Source organism: Pongo abelii, chromosome 2 (genome assembly GCF_028885655.2).
Source record: "Pongo abelii isolate AG06213 chromosome 2, NHGRI_mPonAbe1-v2.0_pri, whole genome shotgun sequence".
NCBI lineage: Eukaryota > Metazoa > Chordata > Mammalia > Primates > Hominidae > Pongo > Pongo abelii.
Window position 1 is genome coordinate 111,877,057 of NC_085928.1, and position 20,678 is coordinate 111,897,734.

Sequence of the window (20,678 nt, forward strand, 5' to 3'; positions counted from 1 at the left end):
CTACATTAAGCCATAATGAACATTAAAAATATACTAACACATAAATCATTTTTGATAGCTTCAATTTGCTGAAGGAAACCTTGGAATAACTGCTGCAATAATGAAAATTCTCAGAGTCCTCAATTAACTTCATCTTTAAAATATATGTCAAATCCCATTACAATAAATACCATCAAAAAAGTCACCTTCACAACCTACTTATTTCAAACAGTAATAACACCAAAAACATTCTAGAACAAAAGCAATCAGACAGTACTTTGGCATTCATTGTAAAGGAATTCACTAAGTAACTATAATATTAATAAAACAAACTGCATAAAAACAAAATAAAATGTCTTACGTGGTACTTTGCTTTTTCATACATTCTGGATCTATAATATTCACTCATCCAACAAGTATTCACTGACCACATTTTATATCATACTGTAATTGACACAATATTTAGAACTAAAAGTAATAATGAAATACTTTAAAAACTGATAGATGGAGTTATTAGGAACATAACTTTTAGCTCTACCTTCACTGAAGTCCCCACCCTGAATCATAAAGTTTTTAACCACACGATGGAACGTAGAACCTTTATAACATAACTTCTTCCCAGTTGTTTTCCCAAGGCCTTTCTCTCCTGGAAAAAAAAAAAAAAGAAATGAAGTTTAATTATACATACACCCTTCCATGGAAAGAACAAACCAATTAATCCTGTGTCAAATCTTTCCTGTGTGCTAGGCACTGGAAGAGATGTAAGAAATAGATGACATGATAATTTAACATACACACATGCACGCAAACCAAAATAAATAATACAAAGCAGCACGTAAATGTAAAATTGTGTGGTACAGACTCTACATGCTACAGGACATAATATTAGACACACTTATCACTCTAGTCAAAGAATGAGGTCAGGCGCAATGGCTCACGCCTGTAATCCCAACATTTTGGGAGGCCGAGGCAGATCACTTGAGGTCAGGAGTTTGAAACCAGCTTGGCCAACAGGGTGAAATCCTGCCTCTAAAAAAAACAATACAAAAATTAGCCGGGTGTGGTGGCGCAGGCCTGTGGTCCCAGCTACTCAGGAGGCTGAGGCAGGAGAATCACTTGAATCTGGGAGGTGGAGGTTGCAGTGAGCTGAGATCACACTACCACACTCCAGTCTGTTTTTGAGACAGGGTCAGACTCCGTCTCAAAATAAATAAATAAATAAATTAACAAAATCAAGGAGTTAATGCAAAAATTGCATATGTGTATCCAAGTAAGAATTTAAAATTTCAGTGTGTTCTAATTTTTTTTTTTTTTTTTTTTTGAGACAAAGTCTGGCTCTTGTACCCCAGGCTGGAGTGCAATGGCGTGATCTTGGCTCACTGCAAGCTCCGCCTCCCGGGTTCAAGTGATTCTCTTGCCTCAGCCTCCAGAGTAGCTAGGATTACAGGCGCCTGCCACGACAGCCTTCACCATGTTGGCGAGGCTGGTCTTGAACTCCTGACCTCAGGTGATTTGCCTGCCTCGGCCTCCCAAAGTGCTGGGATTACAGGCTTGAGCCACCATGCCCGGCCAGTTTGTTCTAATTTTAAAGTAACATTATAGATGTTTCCCTCCCCATTTTTTCTATTTATTTAAAATGTATTGTAAAATTTGGAATACTACATTTTTTCAAAGTAGTGAAATTCATAAAATTCTACCAAATCAGTTTTGAATGTGTGCTATTATTTTATAAATTAAAATGTATAGAGAACATTCCATTACATAACGTAGATTCTCTCTTTCATTTTTGAGATCATTCCTTTCTAATCTCTTCCCCTTAAGACATGCTTCCCTGATTTCATATAAAAGTCAGTATAAGTAACTCTTTTTTTTTTTAATTCACAAAACTAATTTCACAAGTCCATTATTCTTCCAGGAAAATATCTATTCTGTTCAGCAAGGTAAAACTGTAAGCCACAGCTTCTCATTGGAAATAATAATTCACTTACCTGAGCACAAGCAAAGGAAGTTTTTGCATGTTTTTGGACATATGTCTGAGAAGAGCTGAAACATAATGCGACCAACTGAAATAAAATACATAGGAAAAAAATAGTAAGCAAGTTAAACATATCACATTTAAATGGGAGAAACAGGACTAACAAATTAGAAAGTCTATTTTTGTAATTCATTTTAATTTTTTAAAAGATGTAATGGGAAAGCATTTAACTGGGTGATACCTATGGACAAGAACACCATTTTATTTGTTATTGTTAAAATTTACATGCAGCCAAATTGGTTCCAGCCCCAAAATTATAGGATTTTAAGTGTGTTTTAAAGGAACTTTGTATTATTAGATTCCTCATAGTTCCCTATCTGAACTACAAATTTTCTTTAAAAATACTTTCAATAGTTGTTTGATTTATGCTTGGGCCCTTCCAGTGATGAGACTACATCAAAAGACAGTAATTCTGGCCAGTATTGTTAAGAAACATTTCTGTCGCTTTATTTTCAGCTTTCTTCCTTTAAGCAAGAACTGTTAAGAGCCACCTTCCTGAATTACACCAATCACACTTAAAATTCACATTTTAAGCTGGGCATGGTGGCTCACACCTATAATCCCAGCACTTTGGGAGGCTGAGGCAGGGAGGGTTGCCTGAGGTCAGGAGTTTGAGACCACCCTGGGCAACACAGAAGGACCCCTGTCTCTACAAAAAAATTTAAAAATTAGCTGGGGATGGTGGCACATGCCTGTAGTTATTGGGGAGGCTGACGTAGGAGGTTCACTTGAGCCCAGGATTTCAAGGCTGCAATGAGCTATGATCATGCAGTGAGCTTTGATTGTGCCACTGCACTCTAGCCCAGGTGACAGAGCAAGACTCTTAAAACAGTACTTCTCATTCTATTCCCTGAGAGAGCAGAAAGAGAAGAGGTTATGGTTCCCTACAACAAACATGAGATTACAAGGAAAAGTCTGCAACTTCAATTTAACTATGCCAGAGAAAAATGGTTCTCAAACTTTGGTCTCAGGGCTCTTTTAAACTCATTACTGAGCTTTTGTTTATGTGGTTCATATCTATTGCTATATACCATATTAAATGTTAAAACTCAGAAATGTTTAAAACACAAGAATACACAAGCACACGTTCCATTAGCTGTCAGGGCAGTGATATCATCACATATTAATATATAATCTCTGGAAAACCTGACTGTATACTCACAAGAGAATGAGAGCACAAAAGGCAAATCATAATCTATTACTATAAAAATAGTTGTGACTTTATGGACCTGTTGAAAGCATATCAATAAAATAAGAAACGTAGTTCTGATTTGCAATTAATTACTCTTCAGTTCCTTTTCCCTTTATTTTACAAGATCTTTTCCATTATAAACATTTTTATTTATTCAAAAGGACTTACAGAATAAATAAAAATTAACTGTGGACCAAACATAAATCACGTTCAGAACAGACACAAAATGACTCTGTATCACTAAGATTGTATTGCATTCCTGGCCATATCAGTCAGTTCCTGTGAGGAGGAAACAATGATACTGCATTATAGACATCGTTAAGGTAAAGCAGGATGGAAGACCTTCCTGTGTCAACATTCTTAGCCTATAGCTTTAAAAGAGCCAAACTATAAAGCAATTTCAAAACTTTGTAGCTGTTCTTAAAACCTAAGGGAATGAAGAAAAAGACGGAAAGCAAGCAAAAAGGAGGACTCAAGACTTTAAAGCAGGGAGCAAAGTATCTAAAGTCATTTTAGAATTAAAAAAAAATACCTATAATATGAGTAATAGTAACTATCACTGTATTTATATGGAAACATTCTACCAGTATAATAAATGTATTTTGATCAGTCCTCATAAACCCATGGGAAATGGCTTAGCTGGTGTCAAGTTCAAAATCATCCAGCTTTGCATACCAGAACAGACTTAGATCTTTGCAATCCCTGTAAGATGGCTACTTTTATGGCTACTTTTCAGGATAGAAGACATAATCGAAATAATCAAAACATAGGGCTTTTCTTAGGGCCAAAGTAACTTCAACATCAGGGTGTTTTTTGTTTTGTTTTTTTCAAAAACTTGTAATGCCTCAAAATGAAAGCTGTTCAAAGTTTCAAATGTTTTTAGTTTCTCCTTAACAGATGATTGGAAATTGTGTACCCTCCAGTAGTACAATACACACTTGAAAACAGTTAAAATATGATTACATTCCTATCCAATATTCGGAGAGGGATAGCTAACTAGAATGGTTTAAAAAAAAAAAAAAAAAAATCTCGGCCAGGCATGGTGGCTCATGCCTGTAATCCCAGCACTTTGGGAGGCCAAGGCAGGCAGATCACCTGAGGTCAGGAGTTCAAGACCAGCCCGGCCAACATGGTGAAACCCCATCTCTACTAAAAATACAAAAATTAGCCAGGTGTGGTGGCAGGCGCCTGTAATCCTAGCTACTCGGGAGGCTGAGGCAAGAGAATCGCTTGAACCTGGGAGGTGGAGATTGCAGTGAGCTGAGATCACATCACTGCACTCCAGCCTGCGCGACACAGCAAGATTCCATCTTAAAAAGAAAAGAAAAAAAAATCTCACCTCTAATATCTTACCCTCTTCTAGCTTGGTGCAAAAAAAAAAAAAAAAAAACTTGCCCTCCGAACCTCATGGCACAAAGGATAGAGCAGAGGTTTTATCTCCTCTATGGCATTATGTTGTTAAGAGCAAGAGGAAAAATACAACAAAACTGAATTGTTTTCACCTCAATAACAAGGTGCAAGACTAAACCTGGCACACAAGAAAAATAATTTTAAAATCCTGAAAAAAACACATTAACCCAATCAGGTTTGCAAGGCATGACAAAGGCTGAACTATGGATATTCAGACATTAGTTGAGTCTACTTTCTTAAGTTAAAATGCTTGTATATATGCAATTTGAAGGGTTTAAAAACAAAAAGCAAGGTCAAAAAAACAAAACAGCATTATGATTTCTACCTATAAAGAGGTAACCTAGTATTAATTCCCTTCAAATTAAATCCTGAGATTGAACACTACAGGATACAGATCAGCAAATACTAACTTGAACTGAAGCTCATTAGCAAGATTAACAGGTTTTCAAGAAATATTTTTATTGAATTGTATTATTTTATAGAAAACAGGCTACCATGTGATGATACTTCTATTCTGAAACTCAAAATAGACAATATTCTAAAGGTATGGTCTTTAAAAAAAAAAAAGTCAATGTGGTTCACTAGTCTAGTTAGTAAATATTTTCGGTGATGGCAAGCATAAACTATGATGACAAAACATATTGAAGATAAAAAAATTAAGCTGTAGTTACAATAAAGAACAGACTTGGAATGAATTTGCGTAAGTCTCTCTGGCTCCCAAACTGATGAGAAAAATGAGTGTGACAGTAACCCCATCTCTGTAAAGAGTTAAGCACCCCTGCTGATGATGCCTCTTTGGAAACTAACTGCTGCTGACTGAATAAATAAGATCTAAGAAAAACTTGTTACTCAACAAATACTATTTATAATTTAGTGGAATTTAGTAATCTTTTAGAATCAGTCGATACTGGCTGGGCACTGTAATACCAGTGCTTTGGGAGGCAGAGGCTGGAGGATCATTTGAAACCAGGAGTTCAAGAATCAGTCAATACTATTGATAATATTCTTATACATAGTTTTCGTCCACAGAATTAATGTTATGCCAATAGATACACAGCTCTATAATAAGACTAAAATCTACTGTTAGTGTAAACATTAGTATGTTGCTTTTATACATGGCTAAGGACAAAAATGACACAAAGCAGGACTAGTTTCTAAATTTAATCCGAAAATACCAACATGCAAATCCTTAAAAATAAGACAAGCGAACAATATTAAGATTAATCAGGTAATATCAACACATGTTAAGCTTTGGCTACAGACAGGAAAAGTCTATGTCATGGTGTAGATTCTGATTTGGCCACTAGGTGAAAGGAATAAAATCACCAAGTACACAGATGGAATAAAATCAAACATCATCTTTCAACACTGTTCCTTGTTTTCAGAAATAGTTGCGCTGGAATTGCAGATTCAATGGTTTAAAAAGGAGACATGTATTATGTACATAGAAGATATGGTAGTTGGAAAAGTGAGCATCATTAGAAAAATGTTGCAGGGGTTGATAAACTACAGAAGGCAAAGAATAGCCCATAGAACAATTAATTACAAGCAAGGGGTGAGGAAAAGAGCAAAGGTTAAGAACAGATCACACTAGGTAGGCAAAGAGCAAAATCTAGGAAGAAGATTAAGAAACAGGAGCAGCATTTCAATAACATGGGACCATTTACTCAAATATTATTTACTGAGATCTTACCCATATGTCAGGGAATCCAACAGTATTACATACTGTTGTGCCTGAGTTTCAAGAAGAACGTAGTGCCTGAGTTTCAAGAAGCTCACATCTTGGCTAGGAATGACACATGGAAATGCAGCTGCTACACAATATGATGAGCTATCATTAGTATGAACTAAGGGCACTTATATATAACCCAGGTCTGACTGATGTGTGTGACCGCAGAGAGATAGGGACCATGACTGTTTTACTTACCACTATATCCCCAGAGACTTACATAGTGCCTGGTACAGAGTTAGGTGCTCAATAAATATTTAATAATAATAATACTCAAAACAAAATTATTCAAAGACAGATTTACAAAATACTTTCATAAATGAAGGAACACCCAAATATACAGATCAAAATTATTCACTACATACCAGGAAAAAATATGTAAGTGGAGCAATACCAAGATATCAATTAATAAAGCTATTTAGTTTTGGAGATATAAATGGAAAAAAAAGCCTCCTAGTGTCCAGGCAGTAGAATCACATCGCTCATAAAGAAAAAAGAAAGGAAGACCTGCTTCAGACACCTTATATTACAAACTGGAGATAACTGAGCACAGTCTACCATTTTTAAGGAATAGGCTGTGAAACAAGAATTCTACACCTAACAAAGGAAATACAATTACATTTTATCCTGAAATATCTATTTGAATACATATCCCTGAGATATAAGTCAAAAAATTAATGAATGAGAACTAGTAGGAAGAGTGGCATTGGGCACTGAATCTATTACATTACAAAATTAAACCTAAATCACTATAATTATGGTTTTAAAATAAAAGGAAATGAGGCCAGATGTTAGAGCTGCCAGTTATGACAATGCAAACAGTGTTAATTATGGTTTTAAATGTTATCAGTATTAGGAAACAAAGTTATGTAATGGCAAAATTTTTTTTATGTACCATCTGAAAATGTTCTTTCTTTTGAATAGGTAATGTTCTCATGACTCAAAAATCAGTGGAAAAAGGTACAGGATGAGAAGCCTTGTTTCCCAACCCTATCAACAGGTACTCACTTTCATTAATTTTCTGTGTATTTTTCCAGTTTTTTTTCATACACAAGCAAATATTGATATATTCTTATTTTTCTTCCTTTAAAAAATGGTAGATTATGCACACTGTACTGCACCTTGCTTTATTTACTAACATATTATGAACTTTTCTCATGCCTGTGATATAAAAATAATGTATGTTATTTTATTTTTTAAGAGACAGGGTCTCCTGCGTCCCCCAGGTTGTAGTGCAGTGGCACAACCTCTGCTCACTGTATCCTCAACCTCCTGGGCTCAAGCAATCCTCCTGCCTCAGCCTCCTGAATAGATGGGAACATAGGGGCATGCCACCATGCTTGGCTAATTTTTCTATTTTTTGTTGAGACAGGGTCTCACTATGTTGCCCAGGGTAAAAATAATTTCAATTGGAGGAAGGCAGTGGAGAATCAATAAAAACCAACAAGAAGGATTTGGACTGGTGAAAGAAAATACATATCCTCATACTTCATAGTGGGAATCAATAGGTAGACTTTTCTGAAGCAGAGAGGAAATAAGAATTTACGCATACATTTTTTTTTTTTTTTTGAGACACAGTCTCACTCTGTCACCCAGGCTGGAGTGCGGTGGCTCGATCTTGGCTCACTGCAATCTCCGCCTCCTGGGTTCAAGCAATTCTCCTGCCTCAGCCTCCCAAGTAGCTGGGATTATAGGCACCTACCACTACGCCCAGCTAATTTTTTGTATTTTTAGTAGAGATGGGGTTTCACCATGTTGGCCAGGCTTGTCTTGAACTCCTAACCTTGTGATTCGCCCACCTTGACCTCCCCAAAGTGCTGGGATTACAGGCCACCGTGCCCAGCCAAGGGTTTAAGCATACTTAAACAGGTATTCACTGGTAGAACTAACAGTATTTTACATTTTTCAAGCTTCTTTGGTGGGAGGGGCAGCAACCTAGTAAAAGATATATAACAAAGGAAATAGCCAAAAAAAAACATAAAATATAAGGCCGAAACAACTTACTTATTTAGCCACATGAAGCTTTTTCCATGACATGTTCATAAATACCCAGCTAAAGGTTTCCTGCAGATAGTACAAGCAAAAACTCAAAAGAGAACATATTTACTGGCTCATGTAGTTATGACGAGGATATTAGTGCAGATCAGAGAATCAAAGAGCCAGGATGTCAGGAAATGAGACCAGATGTTAGACCTGCCAGGTCTGACAATGCAAAAAGTGTTAAATACCACTTATTTATCCTGATCTCTGCATATAGTCATAAATATTTTCATTAATGAATAAAACTAAAGATAAATTAATCACTTAACTCAGGAAGATAAAAGGAAGAATACCAAATTTAGAAAAAAGAACTATAAGATAGTATACAGAATAAAAAACAGGCCCAATAAAGAAACTAAAATGCTGCTGACTATCCAAGAGTGCTGCTATTAATTCTTTAGATGAATTACTTCTGATCTTCAAGTAACATTAAAGTGTAACGCCATATCAACTGTTCTAGAGCACAGCAAAAGATGAAAAGCTTAATTTTTTTGCAACAAAATAAAATTGAAACCAAAGCCTGGGAGAGATGATATAAAACAAATTTAAAACCCCATATGCCAATCTCATTTTAAAAGAGACCCTATTCAATATTAGGAAATCTACTAATATAGTTTATTGAAGTGAAGGAAAAATCCTATAAAAATCCCATGATACGAAAAAAAAAAAAAAAAAATCCCATGATAGAAACCAAAAGTGCACGGTGAAATTCAACATTCATATCTACTACAGAAACAACAAAATAAATTTTAAAAAAGAAAAATATAAATTAGAAAAAAAGAAATTCAACATTCATTTCTTTATATAACACACATATTCTCAGATATCTTTCAAATCAACAATCAGCATTATGTTTAATGGTGAAACACTCCTATACCATTAATTCCACTGAAGCAGGAAACAAGTCAAAAGTAGTTGTTAGCATCACTACTGCTTAATGCTGTTTCAGAAATTCTAGTCAATGTAGGCTAGGCGTGGCGGCTCACGCCTATAATCCCAGCACTTTGGGAGGCTGAGGGGGGCGGATCACCTGAGGTCGGGAGTTCGAGACCAGCCTGACCAACATGGAGAAACCCCGTCTGTACTAAAAATACAAAATTAGCGGGTGTGGTGGCTCACTCCTGTAATCCCAGCTACTCGGGAGGCTGAGGCAGGAGAACCACTTGAACACGGGAGGCAGAGGTTGTGGTGAGCCGAGATTGCACCATTTTGCACTCCAGCCTGGGCAACAAGAGCGAAACTCTGTCTCAAAAAAAAAAAAAAAGGAAATTCTAGTCAATGTAAGTAGACAAGAGGACAATATGAGAGATTTACAAGTAAAAAAGAGCATATTTATCATCATTTGAAACATTAGCTATACACCTAGAAAGCCCAAAAGAACCAACTAAAATACCAACAGATACTGAAGTTGTTGATATTTATATTATGACAAACAAGAACTAGTAGAAAAAAATACAGTAAATATCACATTCTCAAAAGCAACAAGAAACATTCTAACTACATAAGAGTATAGGATCTATAAAAACAAAACTCCAACTTTGAGAGGCATAATGCCAACATGAATAAAGGGAGAGATACCTTGTTCTTGGATGAGACTCAAAATTGCAAATGTGCCCAATATTCCCTAGAGTAACCTATAATAACTTAATTGCAACCTTCAAAAATATCAGTGAGATTTCTGAGGGAACTTGACAAAATGATCCTGAAGGTTGTCTGAAAGAATAAATGTGCAATTCCCCTCCTTGAACTTTTGTTTTGAAATTTTCAAATCTACAAAGATGTTTTGCCATATTTATCCCTCTCTACACACACAATCTTCTGGAACAATCTGAAAGTTAAAGACATCGTGACACTTCACCCCTAATTATTAATATTTCAGCTTATATTCCTAAAGAATAAAGATATTCTGCTACTTAAATCCAAAACCATTACTACATCAAAGAAATTTAATAGTGATTATCTTCTACTCCATAGCTGTGACATAACATGAAACATTACATTTGACCTCTGTCCCCAGTTTCTAGCACAGTGCTCCTAAAACTTGTAATTTTCTAAGTGATAGGACTGACAGGAGCATCTTTTGTTCTATTTGATCTTTCTTCTTCTTTTTTTTTTTGATATAAGACTCTTGCTCTATTGCCCAGGCAGGAGTGCAGTGGCGTGATCTCAGCTCACTGCAACCTCCACCTCCCACATTCAAGCAATTCTCCTGCCTTAGCCTCCTGAGTAGCTGTGATTATAGCTGCTCCCCACCATGCCTGGCTAATTTTTCTACTTCTTTTTACTGGTCAGGGTTTCACCATGTTGGCCATGCTTGTCTGGAACTCCTGACCTCAAGTGATCCACCTGCCTCAGCCTCCCAAAGTGCTGGGACTACAGGCATGAGCCACCACACCCAGCCTACTATTTGATATTTCTCTCAGATTCTTGACAGGGAACACTTAAATCCCTTAGCATTCGCATCCAAAGAAGAGACTCTTGGCAGACCCCCAGATAGCTTCAGGATAGGGCTGGTTGCCAGAAAAACCATGCCTTGGTTAGAGGTCTAGAACTTTTAGCCTCACTTTCCAACCTTCAGAGAGAGAAGAGGAGCTGGAGATTCAGTTAATAACTGATCACACATATGCAATCATACATGATGAAATAATTGATCATACATACATATATTTTTAGCCACAAAACCCGCTAAATGGCAGGATTTAGAGAGAGCTTCCAGACTGGTGAACACAATGAGGGAGGGTGGCATGTCCAGAAGGCCCATGCATCTCCCCACCCTCTGCACCTACAATACCTTGCCCTAGGCATCTCTTCCGTTTGGTTGTTCCTGAGTTATATCCTTTATAATAAACCAGTAATAGTAAGCAAACTGGCTTCCTAAGTTCTGTGAGCTGCTCTAGCAAATTACTGAAGCTGAGCAGGGGGTTGTAGGGATCCCTAATTTACAGCTGGTTGGTCAGAAGTAAGAGTGACTCAGAAGCCAGGCACAGTGGCTCACGGAGGCCGAGGTGGGTGGATTACCTGAGGTCAGGAGTTTAGGACCAGCCTGACCAACATGGTGAAACCCTGTATCTAATAAAAAATACAAAAAGTAGCCAGGTGTGGTGGCGGGCGCCTGTAATCCCAGCTACTTGGGAGGCCGAGGCACGAGAATCTCTTGAACCCGGGAGGTGGAGGTTGCAGTGAGCCAAGATCGCGCCATTGCACTCCAGCCTGGGTGACAAGAAGGAAACTCAAAAGAAAAAAAAAAAAAAAAAAAAAGTGACTCAGGACTCAGGACTTGCGATTGGCATGCCCGCAGTGGGAGCAGTCTTGTGGAACTGATTTCTCTTAACTTGTGGAATATGACAGTAACTCCAGGTAGATAGTGTCCAGAATCAAATTGAATTGTTGGACACTTAGTTGGCTTTGAAGAATCTGTTACTGTGGGGAAAAACTCCTCATAATAGTCCATATTCAAATTTACCCAACTACCCCTACAATGCTCTTTACATGTTTTTTCCCCTTTTCATTCTTTTTAATGGCTGAATGGGAATTCTGTTGTTTGGCTATATCAAATTTTACTCAACCAATCCTCAACTGATTAGCATTTGAGTTCCTTCTAGTTTACTGACAAATATACATCTATACATCTATTTTTTAAAATCCAGGAATCTCATTCAAGCATTATATACCCATTTGGTTTTCATTTGTTGGCCTCTTTTAATCTAAAACAGTCTCCATCTCCATCTTTTTTTTTTTGCACCCCATTAGAAAGCATGTCAGTCTGACCCGTTAAAGTACCTTTATAACTGAGATATTAGCCACATGTTATTTGTAACGAAATTTTCCTCCATTTTAAATTAATAATCTGTTGGATACTTTGTACACAGCACAACTTTTCACCTACGGTTTGGCCACTGATGACTACTTTCTGAACCAGTTATTACCCTGGGGGTTGCAAAATGATGATTCTTCTGATTCCATCAATTCTTCTCTATCTATCAAACTTGAATCTTTCTGTTAAGAGCTGCAGGCACCCACCCCACGTCAAGAGTAACACAGTATCGACACAAAAAGAGCCTGGATCCCTCACATGGACAGCCCTGATCTGCTGACTCTGAGTGCTGTGTGACAGAAAAGCAAAACTTTTATATTGTTTTAAGTACTGTTATTTAACCTTTATGTTAGAACCAATCTTATCATTTAGCCTAACTAATACAAGATATCTTCATATGAGGGTAAACTACAGTCACTAAGTGATTACATATCAGAAGGCTGAGGTGGGAGGATCATTTAAGACCAGGAGTTTGAGGCTACACCACACTATGATCATGCCTGTGAATAGCCACAGTGCTCCAGCATGAGCAACACAGTGATACCCTGTCTCTAAAGAAAAAGCAAAAGGAAATTTTTTTTTTTTAGGGATAGTGTCTCACTATGTTGCCCAGGCTGGTAGGTTTCTAACTCCTATGCTCAAGCAATCCTCCTGCCTTGGCCTCCCAAAGTGCTGGGATTACAAGCATGAGCCACTGTGCCTGGCCAAGAAAAAAATAAAAATTTAAAATAAAAGTAAAAACAAAATATTAAAAAATGTTAAAAAGTGATTACATAAAGATTAATTGGTGTTTAATAAAATAAACATTGCTGAATTAAGAATCAGGCTTCAACTCTTTGTACAAGTAGACATACATAGTTAAGGAGTGAAAGCAGGAATTCAGGATTTCACTCTACAGCACTGTCTCTTGGACTTTAAGACACAGTCTCTGGGAACAAAAGGGACCAAAATCAAAGGTCTACCTGCATAATACCTAAATATGAAAGCCCCTTAACTTGACTTAGTGTCCATACTCCTGCACATGCAATACTTAAAGCAACTTAAAAAAAAAAATCAGATACTGTGCTATATATACTTAACAAATACAGACTGCTCTACAAGAACAGTGATAGAATTTTAAGAAACATTGCATTATCGAAAATCACATATAAAAATAACTGTTTCCATATAAAAATGGGAACTCGGGGGGAAAAGGGAGTTTCCAGTTGTATTTTTTTCTTTAGGAGTATCAATAATAAATTTTAGCTATAAGAGGACGTTATAAAATCTAAACATCATTGAGGAAACCCTACAACTGACCAAACCTCATTTCTGCCTCCATTCCCAGCACTGTCATTAGCATAGTGGCCTTCAAATCAGTTAGGACAAACAAGAATGACTCAGAGCAGCAGTGCTATCCAACTGCTCTTCTCTCCCACGCCACTCTTCCCCACCTGCTTATCCGATTGTTATACCAAACAGTAGTGTGCCTAATTAAAATTGTGCTCCTTAATCCACCCTATCAGAGTAAGCTCATGTTACAAAAACATAATCTATAAGATGGCATTATTTAATTACTCTTCTCAATAATCTTATTATATAAGCACTATTAAACTGGAGTCCTATTATTAGGTTAATAATATAACTAATAGGTTAATGAGCATATACAGTGCAAGTCATTTAAATTTCAGGCCATTGCATCTAGTCACTCTACTCATGAGCTTATGACCCAGGGTGACCTTGAGAGGGGAGATGCATTTCTCCTATTCCCTCAGAACAAACCAGATCCCATATACCTCTCTCGAAGTATGAGCTATTTTGAATGTGAGTCTAAAGTTTAGTTTAATTTTGAATATAAGCAAATTTTCCTATCCTGTTAGCTTTGGAACCAAATTAAGAACAAAACTGTATAGTAGTTCCATTTCACAAAGAGGTTGTTAAACGGCTTGACCAAGGACACAAGTAGTACTCAAACATTTGCCTGAATCCTTTGTCACCTCTTAAGACTAATTTCTTGGTATCACTTCCAAATACTTTACAATGTTTGCTAAGAACACATTTTCAAGTCTGTTTTTATGAATCTTAAGCAGTAAAGCAAATCTAAACATAACAATAATTATATTAAATGTATATAGTTAAATATACTGACTAAAAGACATTGTCAGAGTGGGACAAGACCCATCTATTTGCTATCTACAAGAAATTTACTTTAAATATTATATAGAAAAGTTAAAAGTAAAAGGATTGAAAATGATATACCATGTAAATACTAACAAAATGGAAGTAACTATATTCATATCTGAGGCAAAGGAAACTTCAGAGCCAGGAAAGTTACTAGGAATATAAGGTGTCACTACATAATAATAAAAGAGTTCACTAAGAAGACAACAATCCAAAATATGTATGCACCCACCTAAGAGCCTCAAAATAAATGAAGCAAAAACTAAGAGAACTTAAAAGAGAAATACGGCCGGGCATGGTGGCTCATGCCTGTAATCCCAGCACTTCGGGAGGCCAAGGCAGGTGGATTGCTTGGGCCCAGGAGTTCAAGACCAGCCTGGGCATCATGAAGAAACCCTGTTTCTACTAAAAATACAAAAAATTAGCCAGGCATGGTAGCTCACACCCGTAGTCCCAGCTACTGGGGAGGCAGAGGCATGAGAATCACTTGAACCAGGAAGGCAGAGGGTGTGGTGAGCCAAGATCATGCCACTGCACTCCAGCATTCCAGCCTGGGAAACAGAGCAAGACTCAGTCTCAAAAATAAAGAAGAGAAATAGATAAATCCACAATTACAGTTCTTATAGTTGCTGACTTCAATACTCTTCTCTTGGTAATCAGTAAACAAGTAGAAAATCAGCAAAGATACAAAAGAATTGACCAACACTAATAGCCAACTGGATTTGATATTTATAGAACACACTACACAAAAACCGCAGAATGTACATTCAAGTGCACAAAGAACTGAAATCATGTGTGTTCTCTAGCCATAATGGAATTAAATTAGAAGTCATTTGAGACTCTGTCTCAAAAAAAAAAGGTATCAAATCAACAAACTATGCTTCAACATTAAGAAACTAGAAAAAGAACAAAATAAAAACTGAAGCAAGCATTAGAAAGAAAGAAAACAATGAAATTGAAAACAAAAATAGAAACAAAATTCAATCAGATCAAAATCTGGTTCTTTGAAAATGTATAATGAATAAACCTCTCGTCAGACTGACAAAGGAAAAAGACAAAAGGAAAAATTATCAATATCAGGAATGAAAACATCACTACAGACCTCACAGATATTAAAAGAGGCTGTGGCAAACAACTCTAAGCACATAAACTTGACAACTTAGATAAAATGCACCAATTTCTTTAATAAAAACCACAGGCTAGGCGCCGTGGCTCACACCTGTAATTCTAGCACTTTGGGAGGCCAAGGTGGGCGGATCACTTGAGGTGAGGAGTTCAGACCAGCCTGGCCAACATGGTGAAACCCTGTCTCTAATAAAAATACAAAAATTAGCCGGGGGTGGTGGCACATGCCTGTAATCCCAGCTATTGGGGAGGCTGAGGCAGGAGAATCGCTTGAACCTGGGAGGCGGAGGTTGCACTGAGCCGAGCTGGCGCCATTGCACTCCAGCCTGGGTGAAAAAGTGAGACTTCGTCTCAAAAAAAAAAAAAGTTGTGTAAAATCCACTATTTAGCTAATATACTCAAAAAGTGCTAGTATTTTACAAGACTGAACCATATGAAATTGCCAATTATCAAATGATTGAACCTAGAACAATGTAAGCATTGCATTTCCTTGTTTTATATGATTCAGTGTTCTCAAGAGTGCTAATCACATCTACACATCTATCACAATGAATTGCCTTGGATGTTGAGGATGGAGGTTCACTGAACATTTGTCAAACGTATTCTGGAGATTTTTCACAACACAGGTTATGTGCAAATCTAGGATCTCAACATTTACTAGGAAAGGAGTACTTAACTACAGAAATTTTTACTTGTATTTTTTCTTGTTTTTTTTTTTTTTTTTTTTTTTTTATTTAGAAACAAGATCTTGCTCTGTTGACCAAGCTGGAGTGCAGTGGTGCAATCATAGCTTATGGCAGCCTTAAACTCCTGAGCTCAAGCCATCCTCCCACCTCACCCTTCCAAGTACGGGTGAGCACCACCATGCCTAGCTAATTAAAAAAAATTTTTTTTTGTAGAGACAGGGTCTTGCTATATTGCCCAGGCTGGTCTCAAACTCCTGGCTTCAAGTAGTCCTTCTGCCTGGGCCTCCCTAAGTACTGGGATTACTGGTATGAGCCACCATGCTTGGTCATACATCTACTCTTCAGCAATCTACTATTTTTCTTTTGTTGTTTTTTTTTTTTTTTTTGGAGACAGGGTCTCACTCCGTCACCCAGGCTGACATGCAGTGGTATAATCTCTACTCACTGCAACCTCTGCTTCCCAGGCTCAAGCAATCCTTCAGCCTCAGCCTCCCAAATAGCTGGGACTACAGGCAAAAACTAAGAGAGACACCATGCCCAGCTAATTTTTGTATTTTTTTGTAGAGATGGGGTTTCACCATGTTGGCCAGGCTGGTCTCGAACTCCTGATCTCAAAATGATCCATCCGCGTCTGCCTCCCAAAGTGCTGGGATTACAGGCGTGAGCTATTTTAATTCTTAATAAAAAATAACCGTGTTACCTGAAGCATGGATTCACTACAGAATAAAGATTAAGGTCCATCAAGGCTTTCTAGTAACACTTATTAAAAAAAAAAAAAAGATCAATCAAGGCTAAAAACATTAAAGAGAGAGAGAGAAGGCAACCAAATTTCTAGGATTATCTCATCCCTTTGCTCAAAACCCTTTAATATCTTCCTACCTCACTGAGTCAGTCCTACAGGCCATTTCCTACTATTCTCTTCCCTGTTCTACTCCAGCCACACTGGGCACCTTGCTGTCCCTCAAACATGCAAGTACAGTCCTCCATTGTTTAATAACCAGGACGGATTCTGAGAAATGTGTAATTAGGCAATTTCGTCATTGTGTGAACATCATGGAATGTACTTAAACACACCTAGATGGTACGGCCTACTACACACCTATGCTATATGGTCTATTTGCTCCTAGGCTACAAACCTGTACAGGATGTTACTCCACTGAATACCGTAGGCAACTTTAACACAATGAAGTATTTGTCTATCTAAACACAGCTAAACATTAAAAAGTTACCAAAAAAAGGTGTTATATATAAGACCGTTGTTAGAGACAGAAATGTTATTTGGCGCCTGACTGTACACTACTCCTCACCTCAGGGCTGTGCTGTTTCCCTCTACTACCAATGCTCTTCTTAAATACGGCTCACTTCATGTCCTTCTGATACCTGCTTAAATGTCATCTTCTCAAAATGGCCTTGTCTGACCAACTTATTAAAATAGTATCCCACCTACAAGTCACTGTTATTTTTTTCCTAGTTGTCCGTCTTCCCCCCAATAGAATATAAACTATAAAAGGAAGAGGCCTTTGTTTTACGCGCTGCTCTATCTCCAGACCCTAGAACAGTAGCAGGCTCTCATGAGAATATGCAGAACAAGATGTTGCACAAAGACAACATATATATACATATGCCTACAATTAAAACTTTTGTCACGGATAACAAAAAAAGCTAAGAAAACACTTTGAAACCCTGCACGCTCTGCTACTTAGAATGAAATAACTATGCTTTAGAAGGAAATGTTTCATTAAAAAAAAAAAATACACTAACAAATGTCTAGATTCCCTAAAGACAAACATTAATGCTAAGTGCATGCATGCTGCAATTCTGCTGGTACAAAATGCTCTGGTTTATCACAAAAGACGTTCACTAAGCCATTTTCCCAGGAACCACGAAATTCTAGCTAAAGATTCTTAAGGAAAAATAGAGGCAACGTTAACATATTAGTGACATATCGTGATTAGGAAACACACAATATTTCCTACTAGTTGAAACTTCATAGCACCGAGCAAGATAACCGGAAATCGGATCGGGAGTGTCTGCCTCACGGAGACACTGGGAGAGAAAAAGTCCTCAAAGAACTGCACCTCCTTTTCTTGGCGCCAGGCTGGCTACGAGGACTCAGTCCGGAGATGCAGCGGGGTGTGTGGGGTTTGGCAGGAAGAGGCCCGGACTGCGAGTTAGGGGTGTGCCCAGGCCACCTTCCTCTTCCACTGATACTCTCTCAAAAGAAAACGGAAAGTTGCCTGCGCCTCCTACCCGCTCCCAAAAAGGCCGGGGGGAGGGTTGCTGAGGGTAGACCCCTCCCCTTCGCCAAAGCAGGCCTCGGCCCCAGCAGCGCTCCCCAGTTTCCAGCTCACCCGGCTCCCGGTTGATCTCGATGTCGAAGTGGCACTGCGGCCGGTCCTGCGCCCCCATCGCGACCGAGGCGGCGGCAAGAGCTGGGAGAGAGGGGGAGGAAAGCGGTCAGGGCAGGGGCGAGGGCAGGGGCGGGGGCGGGGGCGGGGGCGAGGGCGGGGCTGAGACGAAGTCCGCGCCACGGTGCCTCACGCCGGCCCGTCGCGACAGCGCAGGAGGCCAAGACGAGGCCCCCTCCCGCCCCGGGCCTCGCGGCTCCCACGCAGCGCGCATGCATGCGGGCGAGCTCTTCACCTGGCTGGCCTCCAGCCTGAGCGGGTCCCCGTGAGCAGAGGAGAAAGCACTGCTACTGCAGCCAAACCCCAACGCCGCTAACCGAACGCCGTCTCCTCCCCTGGGCCCGGCCTCCCAGTGCCACGCTAAACCCCGCGAGAGTCGAGACAAATACCGCGAGAGTACAGTCTAGATGGGGGTGGTCAACCGAAGGTGGCGGCAGTGGGGGCGTACGCACGGGGGCGTGTCTGGGGAGCTCGCGAGGAGCTTCCACCCAGCCCTCCTATACCTGCGCGCTCCCTGTTTGCCCGCCCTTTGAAGTCAGTCGCCCAATCTGAAAGCCGTGGATGCGCCTGCGCCCTCCATCTCGTCCGGTGTGGCTGTGAGCGTCGCTCATTTTCCGATACCGCGAGACTTCCCTGTTGCCGAGCGCTGTGAAGGAACTGAGTGAATTGAGGCTTTGAATTTTCGTTAGCCAAGACGTGTTTCTCTGTGTTCTTTTTGGCCGGGGGTGGTTATGTCCGTGTCCTACTGTTAGGTCTTTTAGGCTGAGGAATGCGTTCTTTCCCGCTTTGGCACCAGCGTCACTGGCACCGTTTCTGTCCTGTGCTTACTGGCCATTCTGCATCTTTTGTGAAGTTTCAGTTCCAGTCTTCTGCCCGTTTTTAAATCTGGTCCTTCGTGTTTAACAGTTCTGGATACAAATGTTTTGTTAGATATATGTATGCTCTGAATGAAAACCTTTTGTTACATAAATGATTGCGAAGTCTTTCTCCCAATCTGGGCCTGTCGTTTCATTGTTTTGACCGTGTTTTTGGCAAGGAAGATTTTAATTCTGATTAAGTCAATTGGACAGTTTTATATTTTATGGTTTGTGCTTTTTCTGTGCTAGGAAGTCTCTGCCTACCTCAAGTTCGTGAAGATATTCTGTGTTCTCATATATGTTTTACATAGTCTTTAACGTGTAAGTCTATGATCTAATAGCATTAATTTTTGCTTATGTTGTCAAGTAATTGTCAACATTTTCCTATCGGGATATACAGTCGTTCCATTACCATTTGTTGAAAAGACTCTTATACATTGAATTACCTTCGCCTTGTGACCATATATGTGTGGGTCTGTTTCTGGATTTTTGTTCCAATGATCTGTGTCTGAGTACCACACTTTTTTAAGTTTTTTTTTTAAACTATAAAATATACATTACATGGGCCGGGCGCGGTGGCTCATGCCTGTAATCCCAGCACTTTGGGAGGCCAAGGCAGGCGGATCACGAGGTCAGGAGATCGAGACCATCCTGGCTAACACGGTGAAACCCTGTCTCTACTAAAAATACAAAAAATTAGCCGGGCGTGGTGGCGGGCGCCTGTAGTCTCAGCTACTCGGGAGGCTGAGGCAGGAGAATGGCGCGAACCCGGGAGGCAGAGCTTGCAGTAAGCCGAGATCGGTCCACTGCTTTCCAGCCTGGGCGACAGAGTAAGACTCCGTCTCAAAAAAAAAAATTATATATATATGTATATATATGTGTATATATGTATATATATGTGTATATATGTGTATATATATGTGTGTATATATATATACATTACATGAAAGTTGCCATTTTAACCATTTTTAAGTATACAGTTCACTGGCATTAACTGTATTTCACACGGTTGTACAACCCTCAGTACCTACCATCCGTCCACAGAACATTTTCCATCTTGCAAAACTGAAACTCTGTATTATTGAACAGTAACTCCCCATTTCCCTCTTTTCCCAAGTTCCTGGCAGCCACCCTTCTACTTTCTCTCTGTAAATTTGTCTACTCTAGTATTTGTCTACTCATATGTGAGTAAAATCATACAATATTTGTTCTTTTAGGTTAGGTGCGGTGGCTCACACCTGTA

General features: G+C 38.9%; 2 protein-coding genes across 7 annotated transcripts in view; one reads left to right on the top strand and one right to left on the bottom strand.

The window, feature by feature from the left end:
* Positions 1-18,602, bottom strand: part of NKTR (natural killer cell triggering receptor) — a 47,690-nt gene extending 29,088 nt beyond the window's left edge. For 4 of the 5 annotated variants that reach the window (XM_054552215.2, XM_009239162.4, XM_002813894.5 and 1 more), the window contains exons 1-3: positions 18,522-18,602; positions 1,968-2,042; positions 518-625 (exon numbers count right to left, since the gene is read on the bottom strand). In XM_054552215.2, coding sequence (XP_054408190.2) covers positions 518-625; positions 1,968-2,042; positions 18,522-18,579 — 241 coding nt within the window. In that variant the 5' untranslated portion in view covers positions 18,580-18,602. Of the gene's footprint in view, positions 1-517; positions 626-1,967; positions 2,043-8,349; positions 8,613-18,521 lie in introns of those variants that run through there. The other variant, XM_054552214.2, reaches the window with a different exon arrangement.
* Positions 18,540-20,678, top strand: part of SEC22C (SEC22 homolog C, vesicle trafficking protein) — a 52,783-nt gene continuing 50,644 nt past the window's right edge. For both annotated transcript variants that reach the window (XM_009239157.4, XM_009239160.3), the window contains exon 1: positions 18,540-18,626. The gene's annotated coding sequence lies outside the window, so the exon portion shown is untranslated. The remainder of the gene's footprint in view (positions 18,627-20,678) is intronic.